Source organism: Mobula birostris, chromosome 4 (assembly GCF_030028105.1).
Source record: "Mobula birostris isolate sMobBir1 chromosome 4, sMobBir1.hap1, whole genome shotgun sequence".
Classification (NCBI taxonomy): Eukaryota; Metazoa; Chordata; class Chondrichthyes; order Myliobatiformes; family Myliobatidae; genus Mobula; species Mobula birostris.
The window spans coordinates 98127678-98142944 of record NC_092373.1 but is presented as its reverse complement, the minus strand read 5'-3'; the positions used below and the strand labels follow the sequence as shown (position 1 = coordinate 98142944).

The 15267-nt window shown below is 44.3% G+C and overlaps 1 protein-coding gene across 1 annotated transcript in view; it reads left to right on the top strand.

The window, feature by feature from the left end:
- The window catches only part of ky (kyphoscoliosis peptidase), a 77755-nt gene that overhangs the window by 22652 nt on the left and 39836 nt on the right, over nt 1–15267 (top strand). The window contains exon 2 of the mRNA XM_072256984.1: nt 14169–14242. Within this exon, the coding sequence (XP_072113085.1) occupies nt 14169–14242 (74 nt within the window). The remainder of the gene's footprint in view (nt 1–14168; nt 14243–15267) is intronic.

The window sequence follows — 15267 nt, the reverse complement described above, 5'->3', positions numbered from 1 at the left end:
TCTGTATTCCCAGATCCCTCTGTTCTACTGCACTCCTCAGTGCCTTACCATTAACCCTATATGTTCTACCTTGGTTTGTCCTTCCAATGTGCAATACCTCACACTTGTCTGTATTAAACTCCATCTGCCATTTTTCAGCCCATTTTCCCAGCTGGTCCAAGTCCCTCTGCAGGCTCTGAAAACCTTCCTCACTGTCTACTACACCTCCAATCTTTGTATCATCAGCAAATTTGCTGATCCAATTTACCACATTATCATCCAGATCATTGATATAGATGACAAATAACAATGGACCCAGCACTGATCCCTGTGGCACACCACTAGTCACAGACCTCCACTCGGAGAAGCAATTCTCTACTACCACTCTTTGGCTTCTTCCATTGAGCCAATGTCTAATCCAATTTACCACCTCTCCATGTATACCTAGCGACTGAATTTTCCTAACTAACCTCCCATGCTGGACCTTGTCAAAGGCCTTACTGAAGTCCATGTAGACAATATCCACTGCCTTCCCTTCATCCACTTTCCTGGTAACCTCCCCGAAAAACTCCAACAGATTGGTCAAACATGACCTACCACACACAAAGCCATGTTGACTCTCCCTAATAAGTCCCTGTCTATCCAAATGCTTGTAGATTCTGTCTCTTAATACTCCCTCCAATAACTTACCTACTACTGACGTTAAACTTACCGGCCTATAATTTCCCGGATTACTTTTCGATCCTTTTTTAAACAACGGAACGACATGAGCCACTCTCCAATCCTCGGGCACCTCACCTGTAGACAGCGACTTTTTAAGTATTTCTGACAGGGCCCCTGCAATTTCAACACTAGTCTCCTTCAAGATCCGAGGGAACACCCTGTCAGGTCCCGGGGATTTATCCACTTTAATTTTCCTCAAGACAGCAAGCACCGCTTCCTTTTCAATCTGTACAGTTTCCATGATCTCACTACTTGTTTCCCTTAATTCCATAGACTTCACGCCAGTTTCCTTAGTAAATACAGACGCAAAAAACCTATCTCATTGTTGTTATCGTATCTACATTTACCATTTCCCCTGGCAGTCCCTTCAAGGCAATTACCACTGTCTATGTCAAAACTTGACAAAAAAATCTGTTTTAAATTCACCCCCTCTTACCTTAAAGCTATGCCTTCTGTTATGAGTTTTCTATCCTGGAAAGATTATCTACCTCACCTATACTCCTTGTAAATTTACATTTACATTTTCCGGAGTTTTCTACTCTGGGAAGATCATCTACTTCACCTATACCCCTTGTAAATTTACATTTGTATCAGGTCACCCATCAGCCTCTGACATTCCAAGTAAAACATTCCAAATTCAGCTTTGATGCAAGCTTTTCTTTATAACTAATACTTTTTATACAAATAACATCCTGGTAAACCTGTTCTGCACACTCTCTGAAGCCTCCATATCGTTCCTTCATGTGCTTTCCAGAAATGCACTCAAGACTCCAATGTGGCCTGAACATTTAGTTGCAGTACGACTTTCTGACTTCAATACTCAATGCTCTGACCAATGAATGCCAGCATGCTGTCCACCTTCTTTACCACATAATCTATTTCTGTTACCATGTACAAGGGTGTATGGAATTGCAGACCTGATTCTAATAATGTAAATGAGATACCTGTGTAAACACTGTTAAATGGCATTCAGTGCTTGCATCAGTCATGAGTTCATCCTGTCATAGAATAACAGGAGGTCCTCCATGCCATCAAGTACAATGCAATCCAACTTGAATCATTCCCTGTTTTGCACCTGTGATCCGAAAGGTTTATTCCCAGATCCAATTTACCTTTTAAATCACTAATCTTTGCTTCCATTGCCTTTGAAAGACCTAAGACTCTAACAACAGTTCTTCCTGACATTCACACTTGCCCAAACCCATCTTGCATCCTCCAATCCTTGTACCATCAGCTAATGGTAGCAACTTTGATTTGACTGACATTTAAAATTGCCATGACATTAAATGCCTCTGTCAAATCTCCCCTCACCCTCCTTCACTTGAAGGAGAGACTCGGTTTCTCCTGTTTAATCTTGTCAATGACAGACACCCTCTTTTACTGGTTTCTACTTATTCTCTAGCTCCCTCATCATCCGGGAAGCTCTGGGTGTGATCACCATCCTTTCCCTCTTGTCGGAATGTACCTAGCCCTTACTTTACTTGACACTTCTCTATAAACACCTCAGCTTCATTGAATCTTCTCCATATTAATGCTTAGTTCCATTTTGTTTTGCCAGATCCCCTCCCATCCCTCTTCCAATTCAGAAGACTGACTTTGTTCCTTGCCCTTCTCTGTTACTAATAAAGCTTTATCAAATTATTTGGAATGACTCTACAAAAACTCTGAAGTGTCTGTACTGTCAGTAATATCCTTTGTGATTAATTTTATTTTGTTCTCACTCCAGATAGATCACTTTATCTAAATTTGCAGCATACACTTAAAGCTGCTGAGAAACAGGAAAGAGATGTGCTGGGTTAAAAAGTACTGACAATGTAGCACAGTGACTATAACTAGTGCTTCTAAGTCCAGCAGTCTGAGTTTGGCCCAGACCTTGGGTGTTGTCTAAGAGGAACTTGTACACTCTCTGTGACTGCATGGGATTCCTTTGGTCCTCTGGTTTCGTGCCAAATCCCAAAACTGTGCAAGTCAGTAGGCTCATTACCCAATGTAAATTGCCCCCAGTGTGCTGATGAATGAAACAATGTGGAGAAAGTAAAAGGATTAGTGCAAAAATGGGTGTGTGATGGCAAGGAACAATGAGAGCCTTCTGAATTGGATGAGGGATCGGATTGTAAATAGATGAGGTGTTTATAGAGCTTTGTCAGGTCAGGCTAGATACATTCCAACAAGAGGAAAAGCAATGAGAATTGACAGTCAGATGCTACATCAGGAACTACTGCTCTTCGGAAAGGTTTAGAATGAAGGTACTCTCTGCCAATCTAACATATCAAGTTGCACAACTACTAGAAGCAATGTTCCCACTCTAAGGAGAGACTTATAATAGCACAAGGAAAAATCGGAAGTCATTCCCATTCCTGAGCCTCGTTACATGCTAATTATCATATCCGTACTGTAAAATAGTCAACCAGGCAAAGTAGCAACAGGTCAAGAGTGGAAACGTTGTCAGCTAACTGACAGGCTGCTTGGAAAGAGGTATAGTCAGCAATGATGAAGTGTATTTCTAGTTTAGCCGTCCCTTAACACACCAAGGCTTTGTGCAGTCATGTGAGTATGATGTCTGGGGTTAGAAGGAGTGATAATCCAGTCCCACAAGATCCTTGTTTACACTTGGAGAGCTAATAACAAGCAGATCCCCAAGGATGAAATATAAATGAAGCTACAGTGTAAATGATAACTCTGTGGTAAAGCATTTAGGACTGATATCATTAATCTATGTGTGTGAAAGGTTATTAACATTCAGAGGTCACACAGATTACACAGGATCGTAATAGTGAGAAGTTTAAACTGGATTTTATGCAGGTTTTCTGGAAAGAACGAGTTGGGCAGAATGGCCTTCCTGCCTCCTGTTTCCCATTCCCCCACCCCACAGTGACTTTGTAAACCGAATCAATGAATCAACAGAAGGTTCGGAGAACTTTTTCCAAATGGATGCTTTACTTACTGATGGCGATGCATAATGTAGTGAAGAATTCCCTCCATCGGCCCTGCGCTTCAGTGCTGCTGTAGTGCCCATGCTGTCAGCATGGCGATGAATGCTTCAGTTAATGACTGTGATTAAGCTCAAGAACACCAGGAAAGACACCCCAGGGATCACTATACACTTGCAAAGCAAATGTCTTGATGGTGCTCATCATACTTCCAATAATCATTTCAAGGTACATCCATGGACAGTGGGAGGTTTTGCTGCCTTCAACAATTTGATAACAACACTTGCATTAAAGATAGATGCATTGGAATTTATTTCCTCTCATGGTCTGAGCTACCTGGAGGAAGGGGTAGATAAAGAGGATGCAGGAGGAGGGGACAAGATCAGAAAGCTATATCTGCCCATGGACTTCACAGAGTGTCTCTCGTCCCATTGAAGCACATGGGATTCCTGCAATGCAGCAAGCCCATCCTCACTGAGAGAAGCCTGTCACCTGCAGTACTCACAGAGCAGGCAAAGACAATCAAACTGTGACCCTGTGGCCATGTGAACTAACCTCACGTCCACACTCTTGGTCTGAGACCTTGCACATCAACTGGTGATCAAGCAGTAAATGCCCCCATTGATAGTGAATTCTGACTAGAAAATGATCTCCTCCTCCCTCCAATCCTTCCAACAAATAATTTCAATCCATCACCTTTGTTCTTGGTGTCTCTGTTAAATGAAATATATCAGCATTAATCCAATTTCCTCAATGTTAGCCCATTGCATCTTCCCTCGACCTCTTCTATTCCAATGTAGAACAGCTTGTCTAGTTTTTAACCTGGGTTAGTTACTTCAGTTCCAAAGGTATCCTTGAAAATCATGTGTCCTCTCCAGAGATGTTATCTGCTTGATGTCACAATGAAGTATATTTCTCTAACCTTACCTAATACACTTCATGCATATTCTCCCTTTTCTGCTTCTTGATCAATAAATGAAAGCATCTTATAAGCTTTCTTAGCCAACTAAACTGTTAACTCTCGTGTCTTCCACACTTCCAGGACACCCATTTACTGGATTTACCTTACCTTGTTTGCCCTGCACAAAGTGCATTACTACACATCAGTGTGTGTGTTAGAGGACACTTGCCCTTTGGAGCCATTGCAGTCCATTGACACCTCACGGTTTTCTTCCTTCTACTTAACTATCAGGTATTATTTTGACTCAAGTGTGCAGTTATAGCCGAAAAGCAGAGGGAGAGACATGGATGCAGAGGAACAGTTCACTGAATTTCAATAAGAACTATGAAGAATGAAAGGAAAAACAAAAAAGCTTGGCTAACGGGGGTAGAACATAGAAACATAGCACATTAGAGCACATTACAGGCCCTTCAGCCCATAATGTTGTGTTGACCATGTAACCTACTCTAGAAGCTGCCTACAATTTCCCGACCGCATAGCCCTCTATTTTTCTGAGCTCCATGTACCTATCCAGGAGTCTCTTAAAAGACCCTATCGTATCCACTTCCACCACCGCTGCCAACAGTGCATTCCACACACCCACCACTCTGTTTGAAAAACTTACCCCTGACATTCCCTCTGTACCTACTTCCAAACACCTTAAAACTGTGCCCCCTCATGCTAGCCATTTCAGCCCTGGGAAAAATCCTCCAGCTATCCACACGATCAATGCCTCTCATCATCTTGTACACCTCTATCAGGTCACCTCTCATTCTTCGTCGCTCTAAGGAGAAAAGCCCAAGTTCACTCAACCTATTCTCATAAGGTACACTCTTCAATCCAAGTAACATCCTTGTAAACCTCCTCTGCACTCTCTCTATAGTATACACGTCCTTCCTGAAATGAGGTGACCAGAACTGAACACAGTACTCCAAGTGGGGTCTGACCAAGGTCTTATATAGCTGTAACATTACCTCGTGGCTCATGGGTGTAAGCCATGACATGACCTCATGGGTGTTAACCAAAACATTGAAACTGAACCTAACTGGTGGATAGGTTGTGGAGAAAAAGTCAGGAATCAAAACTTGAGCACGGTGTGAATAATGTTCTGAGCTATGTATATTTCAATGCAAGAATTATTGTGGGAAAGGCAGATGAGCTCAGGGCATGGATTAATACATGGAATTATGATGTTGTAGCCATTAGTGTGACCTGGTTGCAGAAGGGGCAGGACTGGTAGCTCAATATTCCAAGTTCTGTTGTTTTAGATGTGACAGAGCGGGAGGGATTAGAGAAAGGAGGGGTGACATTACTAGTCATGAAAATGTCATGGCAGTGCTCAGTCAGGACAGACTGGAGAACTGGTCTAGTGAGGCGTTATGGGTGGAACTGAGGAATAAGAAATGGGGCCATACTACAGACAGCCCAACAGTTCACAGAATTTAGAGGAACACATTTGTAGAGAGATTGCACTGTTGCAAGAAAAATAAGTTTGTTATAGTAGGTGATTTTAACTTTCCACATAATGACTGGGACTCCCATACTGTAAAAGGACAACAAGGGATAGAATTTGCCAAATGTATTCAGGAAAGTTTTCTTAATCAGTACATAGAAGTCCCAGCGAGAGAGTGAGATACTAGATCTCCTATTAGGGAATGAGACAAGGCAGGTGACAGAAATTTGTGTAGGGGAACACCTTGCATGGAGTGATCACAGTTCCATTAGTTTCAAAGTAAATATGGAAAAGGATGGGTCAGGTCCGTGGGTTGAGATTCTAAATTGGAGTAAAACCAATTTTGATCGTATCAGAAAGGATCTGGCAAGTGTGAATTGGGACAGGCTGTTTTCTGGCAAAGGTGTACTTGGAAAGTGGGAGGCCTTCAAAAGTGATTTTTTGAGAATACAGAGTTTGTATGTGGCTGTCAGAATAAAAGATAAAGTAACAGGTTTAGGAAACCTTGGTTTGCAAGAGATATCAAGCCCCTAGTTAAGAAAAATAAGGAGGTGCAAAGCAGATATAGCCAGGTAGGAACAAATGATGTGCTTATAGAGTATAACAAATGCAAAAGAACACTGAAGAAATAAATCTGGAGAGATAAAAGAAGGCATGGAGTTGCTCCAGCAGACAAGGTGAATGAGAATCTTAAGAGATTCTACAGATATGTTAAGAGCTAAAGGATTGCAAGGGACAACTGTAGTCATCTGGAAGATCAGAATGATATTCTATGCGCGGAGCCAAAAATGGTGGGGGTGATTTTGAATGTTTTTTTTTTGCATTTGTATGTACTCAGAAGATGACACAGAGTTTATAGAAGTGAGGCAAAGCAGCTGCGAGGCCATGGACCCTATACAGGTTACAGAAGAGGAGGTGTTTACTTGCTTGAGACAAAATAGGGTTAATAAATCCACAGGGCCTGACAAGGTGTCTCCTTAGACCCTGTGGGAGGCTGGTGCAGAAATTGCCAGGGCCCTAGCAGAGATATTTAAATTATCCTTAGTGACAGGTGAGGTGGTGAGGTACTGGAGGACTGGAGGTTAGGTAATATTGTTCTGCTGTTTAACAAAGGCTCTAAAAATAAAACAGGAAATGATAGGCCGGTGAGCCTGACGTCAGTAATGGGAAAGTAGTTGGAAGGTATTCTAAGGGATCAGATATATGAGTATTTGGATAGACAGGAACTGATTAGGGTGAGTCATCTTGGCTTTGACAGTGGTAGATCATGTCTAATCAATTTTATAGTTTTTCAAGAGAGTTATTAGGAACATTGATGAAGGCAAGGTAGTGGATGTTGTCTACATCGACTTTAGTGAGGCATTTGACAAGGTCCTGCATGGGAGGTTGGTCAAGAAGGTTCAGTCGCTTGTGTTACGTACCCCGTAACTGGGTTGCCAAACCAGCAGAAATGGAACGCTTGTTGGAGTCTGTGATTACTAGGAACTAATAAAGTTTTATTAAAGAAATAAGTAATACAGTACACAAATCGCAAGGTTATAAATGTAACAGGTTAGCAATGATAATACACACATGTACACAGAAATAGGGTAATAGGAATCAACCAAGCTCTATCGCAGTCTAGGGGTAAAATGATCAGTCTTAAGTGAAGCAGAGTTCAGTTCAGTTTAGTGCAGTTCAGAATAATCGCTGTTGTTGTACCGTTGGGGAGAGAGAGAGAGAGAGAGTGAGAGATGCAGTTGGTTTCAGGCAGACCTTTTGATGTCTTCTGATCCCGCTGTGGTCACCGACTGTGACCCCTCCGTTCTGGATACGATCGTTCTTCCATGGTGAACCCGGCACCCAGGCAAGAGTGGACACACACCCCAGGTTCCCACCGATCGTACCTTTACACCCTGTGAGCCTCTGACCGATTCCCATGAACCGGTCCCCCAAACTTCCACCAACCTGTGGGGGCACACTGCTCTTTCCAGGGTCTCGTGGCATGTCATTACCATTCTGACATGTCTATCCACGGCCTCCTCTACTGTAAAGATGAAGCCACACTCAGGTTGGAGGAACAACACCTTATATTCCGCCTGGGTAGCCTCCAACCTGATGGCATGAACATTGACTTCTCTAACTTACGATAATGCCCCACTTCTCCCTCGTACCCCATCCGTTATTTATTTTTATACACACATTCTTTCTCTCACTCTCCTTTTTCTCCTTCTGTCCCTCTGACTATACCCCTTGCCCATCCTTTGGGTTCCCCCCCCCCTTGTCTTTCTCCCCGGGCCTCCTGTCCCATGATCCTCTCATATCCCCTTTGCCAATCACCTGTCCAGCTCTTGGCTCCATCCCTCTCCCTCCTGTCTTCTCCTATCATTTTGGATCTCCCCCTCCCCCTTTCAAATCTCTTACTAACTCTTTCTTCAGTTAGTCCTGACGAAGGGTCTCGGCCTGAAACGTCGACTGTACCTCTTCTGAGAGATACTGCCTGGCCTGCTGCGTTCACCAGCAACTTTGATGTGTGTTGCTCCAACTTAATAAGCGTTTGTTTTTATCCTTCATTGTGGCCAAAAACACTAATGGATTGTGATCAGTGTAAATTATCAGTGGTTTCCGTGTTGGACAAATATAAACCTCAAAATGTTTGCCAGTAATTCCTTCTCCACAGTGGAATAATTTCTCTGATGGACATTAAACTTCTTAGAAAAATAAGCCACTGGGTGCTCGATCTCCTCTTTGTCTGTCTGCAACAGCACCACCCCTGCTGCTTCGTCGCTAGCATCTGTTGCTAGGGAGAAGGGTTTTGAAAAGTCAGGTGCATTCAATACAGGGTGGTGACACAGAATCGCCTTCAGACTCTCGAAGGCTTGTTGACAAAGGTCGTTCCACACAAACTTCACATTCTTCAGCAAGAGCTTAGTAAGAGGGAGGGTAATATCGGCAAAGTTTTTGCAAAACTTCCGATAGTACCCCACTATCCCCAAGAACCTTCTCAGGGCTCTCTTGTCCGTCGGGATGGGAACTTCAGAGATAGCCTGCACCTTAGCCTGCATCGGTGCCAGCTGCCCCTGTCCTACCACATACCCCAGATAAGTGACCTTAGCGTGGCCGAACTCACTTTTCGCGAGGTTCACTGTCAGGTTGGCTTCAGATAGCCGTTTAAACAGTTCCTCTACTGCCACGTGTCACTCCAGACCACTAAATCGTCAATATACGCGTCTGCATTCTTTAACCTTTTTATCACTGAATTAATCATCCTTTGGAAGGTCCCTGGGGCGTTCTTCATGCCAAAAGGTAAAACATTATACTCGTACAACCCAGATGGAGTGACAAATGCTGAGATTTCTCTAGCCTGGTCGGTTAAAAGAACGCACCAGTACCCTTTCAGCAAATTGATCTTTGTGATGTACTTAGCTCTCCCCACTTTATCGATGCAATCGTCTACCCTTGGGATGGGGTAAGCATCAGTTTTTGTCATGGCGTTCACCTTTCTGTAATCTGTACAGAATTGTATGCTCCCATCGGGTTTCGGGACAACCACACAGGGAGAAGCCCATTCCGATTTGGATGGCCTAATAATACCTGTGGCTAGCATGTGTTCAATTTCTTTCTCCACTAGCTTGTCCTTCTTCAAGTTCATCCTATAGGGGTGTTGCTTAATAGGCTGATCTGATGTAACAACAACATCATGTACCGTCCCCTTGCATCGCCTCGGGACATCCGGACATACATCTGCAAGCCAGTTAATTAGCTTTATCAGCGGCTCGCTCTGTTCAGGGGTTAAGTCAGAGACCTTATCAGCAAAGTTGGCCAAAACAATAGAGTTCTCCAATCTGGTCGGCACCATATTCATCTTTTCAAGATGGTTTTCCCCCTTATCATTTGGCTCCCCAGCCTCATTTATTTTTGTGATAACACCAACTAGATCTGCTTTCTGATCATGGTAAGCTTTTAACATATTAATATGTACTAATTGGGTCGGCTTACGTCTGTCTGGCATTTCAATAACATAATTCAAAGAGTCTATCTTCTTAATCACTTTGTATGGACCTTGGAATCTCGCCTGGAGGGGGTTGGTTACCACCGGAAACAGAACTAAGACCCTATCGCCCACTTGAAACACTTGTTTGCGGGCACGTCTATCATACCACTGTTTCATTTTAGTCTGGGAGTGTCGTAGATTTTCTTTGGCAAGGTCACAGATCCTTTTAAGCCTCTCACGAAATTTTAAAACATAATCAATCACATTGACTGGTACTGTCGGACTGGACCATTGCTCTTTCAGTAAAGTCAGAGGTCCTCTGGGCCGATGACCGAAGACGAGCTCGAATGGGCTGAACCCCAGTGACTTCTAAACCGTGTCCCTTACAGCAAATAACAAGAGAGGCAAGGCATCATCCCAGTCCCTAGCGTTCTCTTGACAATAAATTTTAATCACAGTCTTTAATGTTGCATGGAATCCTTCCAATACCCCTTGGGACTCCGGGTTGTACGCGGAGGCCAAAATCTGCTTCCCTCCCATCTCATCCAACATCCGTCGGAATGTGTGAGATGTGAAGACACTCCCCCGATCTGACTGGATTTCCCTTGGCAACCCCACCATAGTGAAAGATTTCACAAGCACCTTTACCACTGCGGGAGCCTTGACGCTTTCCAGGGGCACAGCCTCCGGAAACCTGGTGGCGGCGCACATCATGGTCATCACATACTCTCGCCCACTCGCAGTTCTGGGCAGGGGACCGACAAAATCCACAATCATTTGGGAAAAAGGTTCCCCGAGAGCGGGTATCGGTCGAAGGGGCACTTTAGGCAGGACCTGGTTCGGCTTTCCTACCACCTGACAAGAATTACTCTGTCTACAATAGTCAATAATATCCTTCCTCATATTCAGCCAGTAAAACTCTTTCATAATTCTATCGACTGTTTTCCTCACCCCAAAATGTCCACCGAGGGATATCTTATGGGCCAGGTTAAAAATCTCGTCCCTATAAATTTTCGGCACTACCACCTGGTACACCACCCCGGACTCCTCATCTGCGGGCACAGTATTTGGTCTCCATTTCCTCATTAGTACTCCCTCCTTCATATAATAGCCCACTGGTTCCCCTTTTATTTCTGCTTCGGAGAGAGCTGTCTCCGTCAAAACTGTCAGCTCCTCGTCTCGTTCCTGTGCCTGTATAAATTCCTTCCTCGCTAATGATAAATCTACGTCAATTCTCTCACTTCCTTCCGCTCCACTACGCTCCTTCTTCTCACTTTCTAAACCCTCCTGGTACAAGGCTGGTAAAAACGTCTCAACTAAATCTACATTCACTTCAGTAGCCTTTCTCGACATGCGCCGAGTTACTGCGCAAATGGGTTAAACCTGTGAGTCCATGGGTGGGTCCTCAGTCCTGGCAGGCTTGCTCGTCAGCTTTACTGCTGGGTACACATCTCCACCTGCAAGGTCGTTACTGAGTAAGACCTCCACGTCTTCCATCGGTAATTCGGGCTTCACCACTACCGTGACCAGTCCAGAGACCAAGTCACTTTTTAGGTGTATCTGGTGCAAAGGTACTGCTTCAGTCCCTTCCCCAATGCCTTTTATCACACTGACCTCCCCAGTCTCGGTCTCTGCACTAAAATCTAACACCCTCCTTAAGATCAATGATTGACAAGCCCCAGTGTCTCTCCAGATCCGTACTGGAACTGGGTTTGACCCCTCCCTCATCGACACCAATCCGGCTGAAATAAACTTCTCGCGCCCTTCCTGAACTCTATCAGACCTCTTCTCCCCTAGCGGTTTGTTTGCCAGCTCAATACAGCCAGTCGGAGTCGCCGTTTTTCCTTTCCCCATCTCCTTCTTTGGGGCAAAACACCTGGACACAACGTGACCGGCTTTCCCACAGTTATAACATACGACTCCAGGAGACTTCCTACCAAACTGCTTCCTGTCTTTCTTATCCTTCTCATTAGTCCTTGGCTTACTTTCTGGCTTTTCCGGCAGACTTTCTCTGCCCTCTCGACTACCCTTCTGGTAGCTTTTACTCGGGGTGAACTTCACTTTGTGTGTTAACGCATACTCATCCGCTAACTTAGCAGTTGTGGCTAAGGTTTCTGCCTCTTTCTCATCTAGACAGGGCCTCATACCTTCAGGGACACAACCTTTAAACTGCTCAATCAGTATCAGCTGTAGCAGTCTGTCATAATTCCCAGTGACCCCTATCGAGGCGCACCAACGCTCACAATACATCTGCATCTCACGGGCAATCTCTAAATGCTGCTTCCTCACATTCCGGAACCTCTGCCGGTATGCCTCCGGGACCAACTCATGAATCTTGAGTATAGCCTCTTTCACCACATCATACCTCTGGGCATCTTCTGCTGACAACGCTGAGTAAACTTGTTGAGCCTTCCCCTTAAGTACGCTGACTTGCAGCGACTTTTTCAAAATGTAGAAAGTACCGATCAGCATCGGCCTCCTCAAATGGGGGAACCAACCTAACCTCCTGGGTCGCCTTTGAACCCTCCACCTTGGTTCAGCATTTGGCTCCTCTCTAGCGCCATTCTTAACTTCTCCAGCTCAAACTCCCTTCCCTTCTCTCTCTCTTCTTGTTCTAACTGCTTTATTCTCTCTTCCCATTCTAACTGCCTTACTCTCTCCTCCCATTCTAACTGCTTCTCTTCTTGTTCTAATTGTCTTACTCGGAACTCGTGCTCGAGTCTTAATTTTTCCATCTGCAGCTGCACTGCCTCTCCACAGGTTTGCTCATAGACACTACCTCCAGCTCCCTGTGGGGAAACACACCTTTAGATACATAATGCTCAGCGATAGCTCTGTGCATCTCCACTCTCCTGATTGTCGGCTTCCCCTTAAAAAGATTCAACCGTTTGGCAACAGTCGCCAATTCTGATTTCCTGGCATCCTCTAATGCCTCCAAGGTTGGCGCCCTTAGAAATTTCTCAATCTCCATTTCTGCTGTTTGCCCTTTTTTTCTCTTTCGGGAATTTTAACCCAATCAATTTACTCTGTCCCAATTTTGGCATTCAAAATCCCGGACGTGATCCCCACTTATGTTATGTACCCCGTAACTGGGTTGCCAAACCAGCAGAAATGGAACGCTCGTTGGAGTCTGTGATTACTAGGAACTAATAGAGTTTTATTAAAGAAATAAGTAATACAGTACACTAATCGCAAGGTTATAAATGTAACAGGTTAGCAATGATAATACACACATGTACACAGAAATAGGGTAATAGGAATCAACCAAGCTCTATCGCAGTCTAGGGGTAAAATGATCAGTCTTAAGTGAAGCAGAATTCAGTTCAGTTTAGTGCAGTTCAAAGTAATTGCTGTTGTTGTACAGTTGGTGGGGGGGTGGGTGGAGAGAGAGAGAAAGAGTGAGTGAGAGATACAGTTGGTTTCGGGCAGACCTTTTGATGTCTTCTGATCCCGCTATGGTCACCGACTGTGACCCCTCCGTTCTGGATACAATCGTTCTTCCGTGGTGAACCCGGCACCCAGGCAAGAGCGGACACACACCCCAGATTCCCACCAATCATACCTTTACACCCTGTGAGCCTCTGACCGATTCCCACAAACCGGTCCTCCAAACTTTCACCAACTTGTGGGGGCACACTGCTCTTTCCAGGGTCTCGTGGCGTGTCGTGCCTTAGCAAACCTGCTCTTTTTATCCCCCTGATGGGGTATCACCTGTCCATCAAACTTCAAACAGTTCAGGTTCAAAGCAAACAGTCTGTCAATATCTGAATTGAGTTTCTTTCTCGTTAATCTCTCTCTTCTCTCTTATTAGCATTTTGAATGTTTCTCCATTGTCTTCCGTTATCTCTCTCATTAGCATCATCCATCCGGTAGCTCTGACACTTGGCACTCAAGATGAAGCAATAAATTGGATTAGACATTGGATTTATGGGAGAAGCCAGAGAGTGGTAGTAAATGGTTGCCGCTCTGACTGGAGGCCTGTGACGAGTGGTGTGCCGCAGGGATCGGTGCTGGATCCATTGTTGTTTGTCATCTATATCAACAATCTGGATGATAGTGGCAGAAGACAGCATATGTTTCTTAGACATTAAAAAGGTTCATAAATGGATCGAATGTTAAATTATCATTATTAGACAATGACATAACAAAAGTAATTTCTTTATTTTTCAGATGACATATACAATCTAAAGTCCATGAAAATGGACTTGTCAGAATTTGAAGCTCTCGATGCTTATGCTTGCAAGGTAAGTGTCAAAGAGATTCAGGCGTGCTGCTGTGTTACCACATTCTGCTCTGTAAATCAAATGTCAGACAGTAGCCTGGTTCCTATAAAGCCTCATTAAAATACTAGGTTCTCAGTTGCCAACGGAAGTAGTCATTTTTGCTGCTTACCCTAGGAAATCCAGTCATGCATGTTGTTCAGTCAGTCATGCTCTTCTCCTGCAGAGTGAATGAACAATATCAGGTCCATTCAGAGCAGGGATTCCCAACCTGGGGAACCCCTCGGTTAATAGTAAGGCTCCATGGCATAAAAAAGATCGAGAACACCTGGTGTAGAGCAAGGGTCAGCTCAGGAGTTTCAATGGGTAAGAGCCAGAGCCAGTAATGAGCTGTGGTGTCCTGGTGGTTTTGGTAGTCATGATGTCAGGCTGGTGATCAGGGAGTCAGACTCACAATAGTCAGGGATGAGATTGACATTTGTGTATAAAATGCTGGAATTGATGGGATTTGGTAGAAGCTGTGGCAGTTAGTGACTGAAATGTGATCAACTGACATTTTTTAGAATGTTTCTCAGGAAAGGGTTGGTGACCGGAGGCTTGATTTAGATTGTTGGGGGAGGTTGGGGTGGTCAGTAGGTCAGGACTATCTACAATCCCACACATGTAGATGCTGGGAATTACAGGCCTATGTTGTGGAATACCCTACCAAGCCCACTTTCTCTCAGCCAGTAGAAACAGAAAACACCGGAAACAGGCAATTTAGGCAGCATCTGCGCAGGGAGAGAAATGGGTTCCTTGTATGGGAACTGATCTCTCTTCATTGATGCTACCTAACCTGCTGATCAACTCTGGTCCCCTCGGTACTGCAGACTAACAGCAGGAGGTGGGAGGAAAGTTTCCTACTGGTGGATCTTGCATAAAGCCTGTGATGTTTCATGCCATTAGATTTTTCTTGCAGAGTGCATGGAAGTCACTGAGCACATGCTGATTTCACAGTCCAGACATATCCTTCCATTGCTCTAATCCAAAGTAATTCCTTTTGTTCCCCA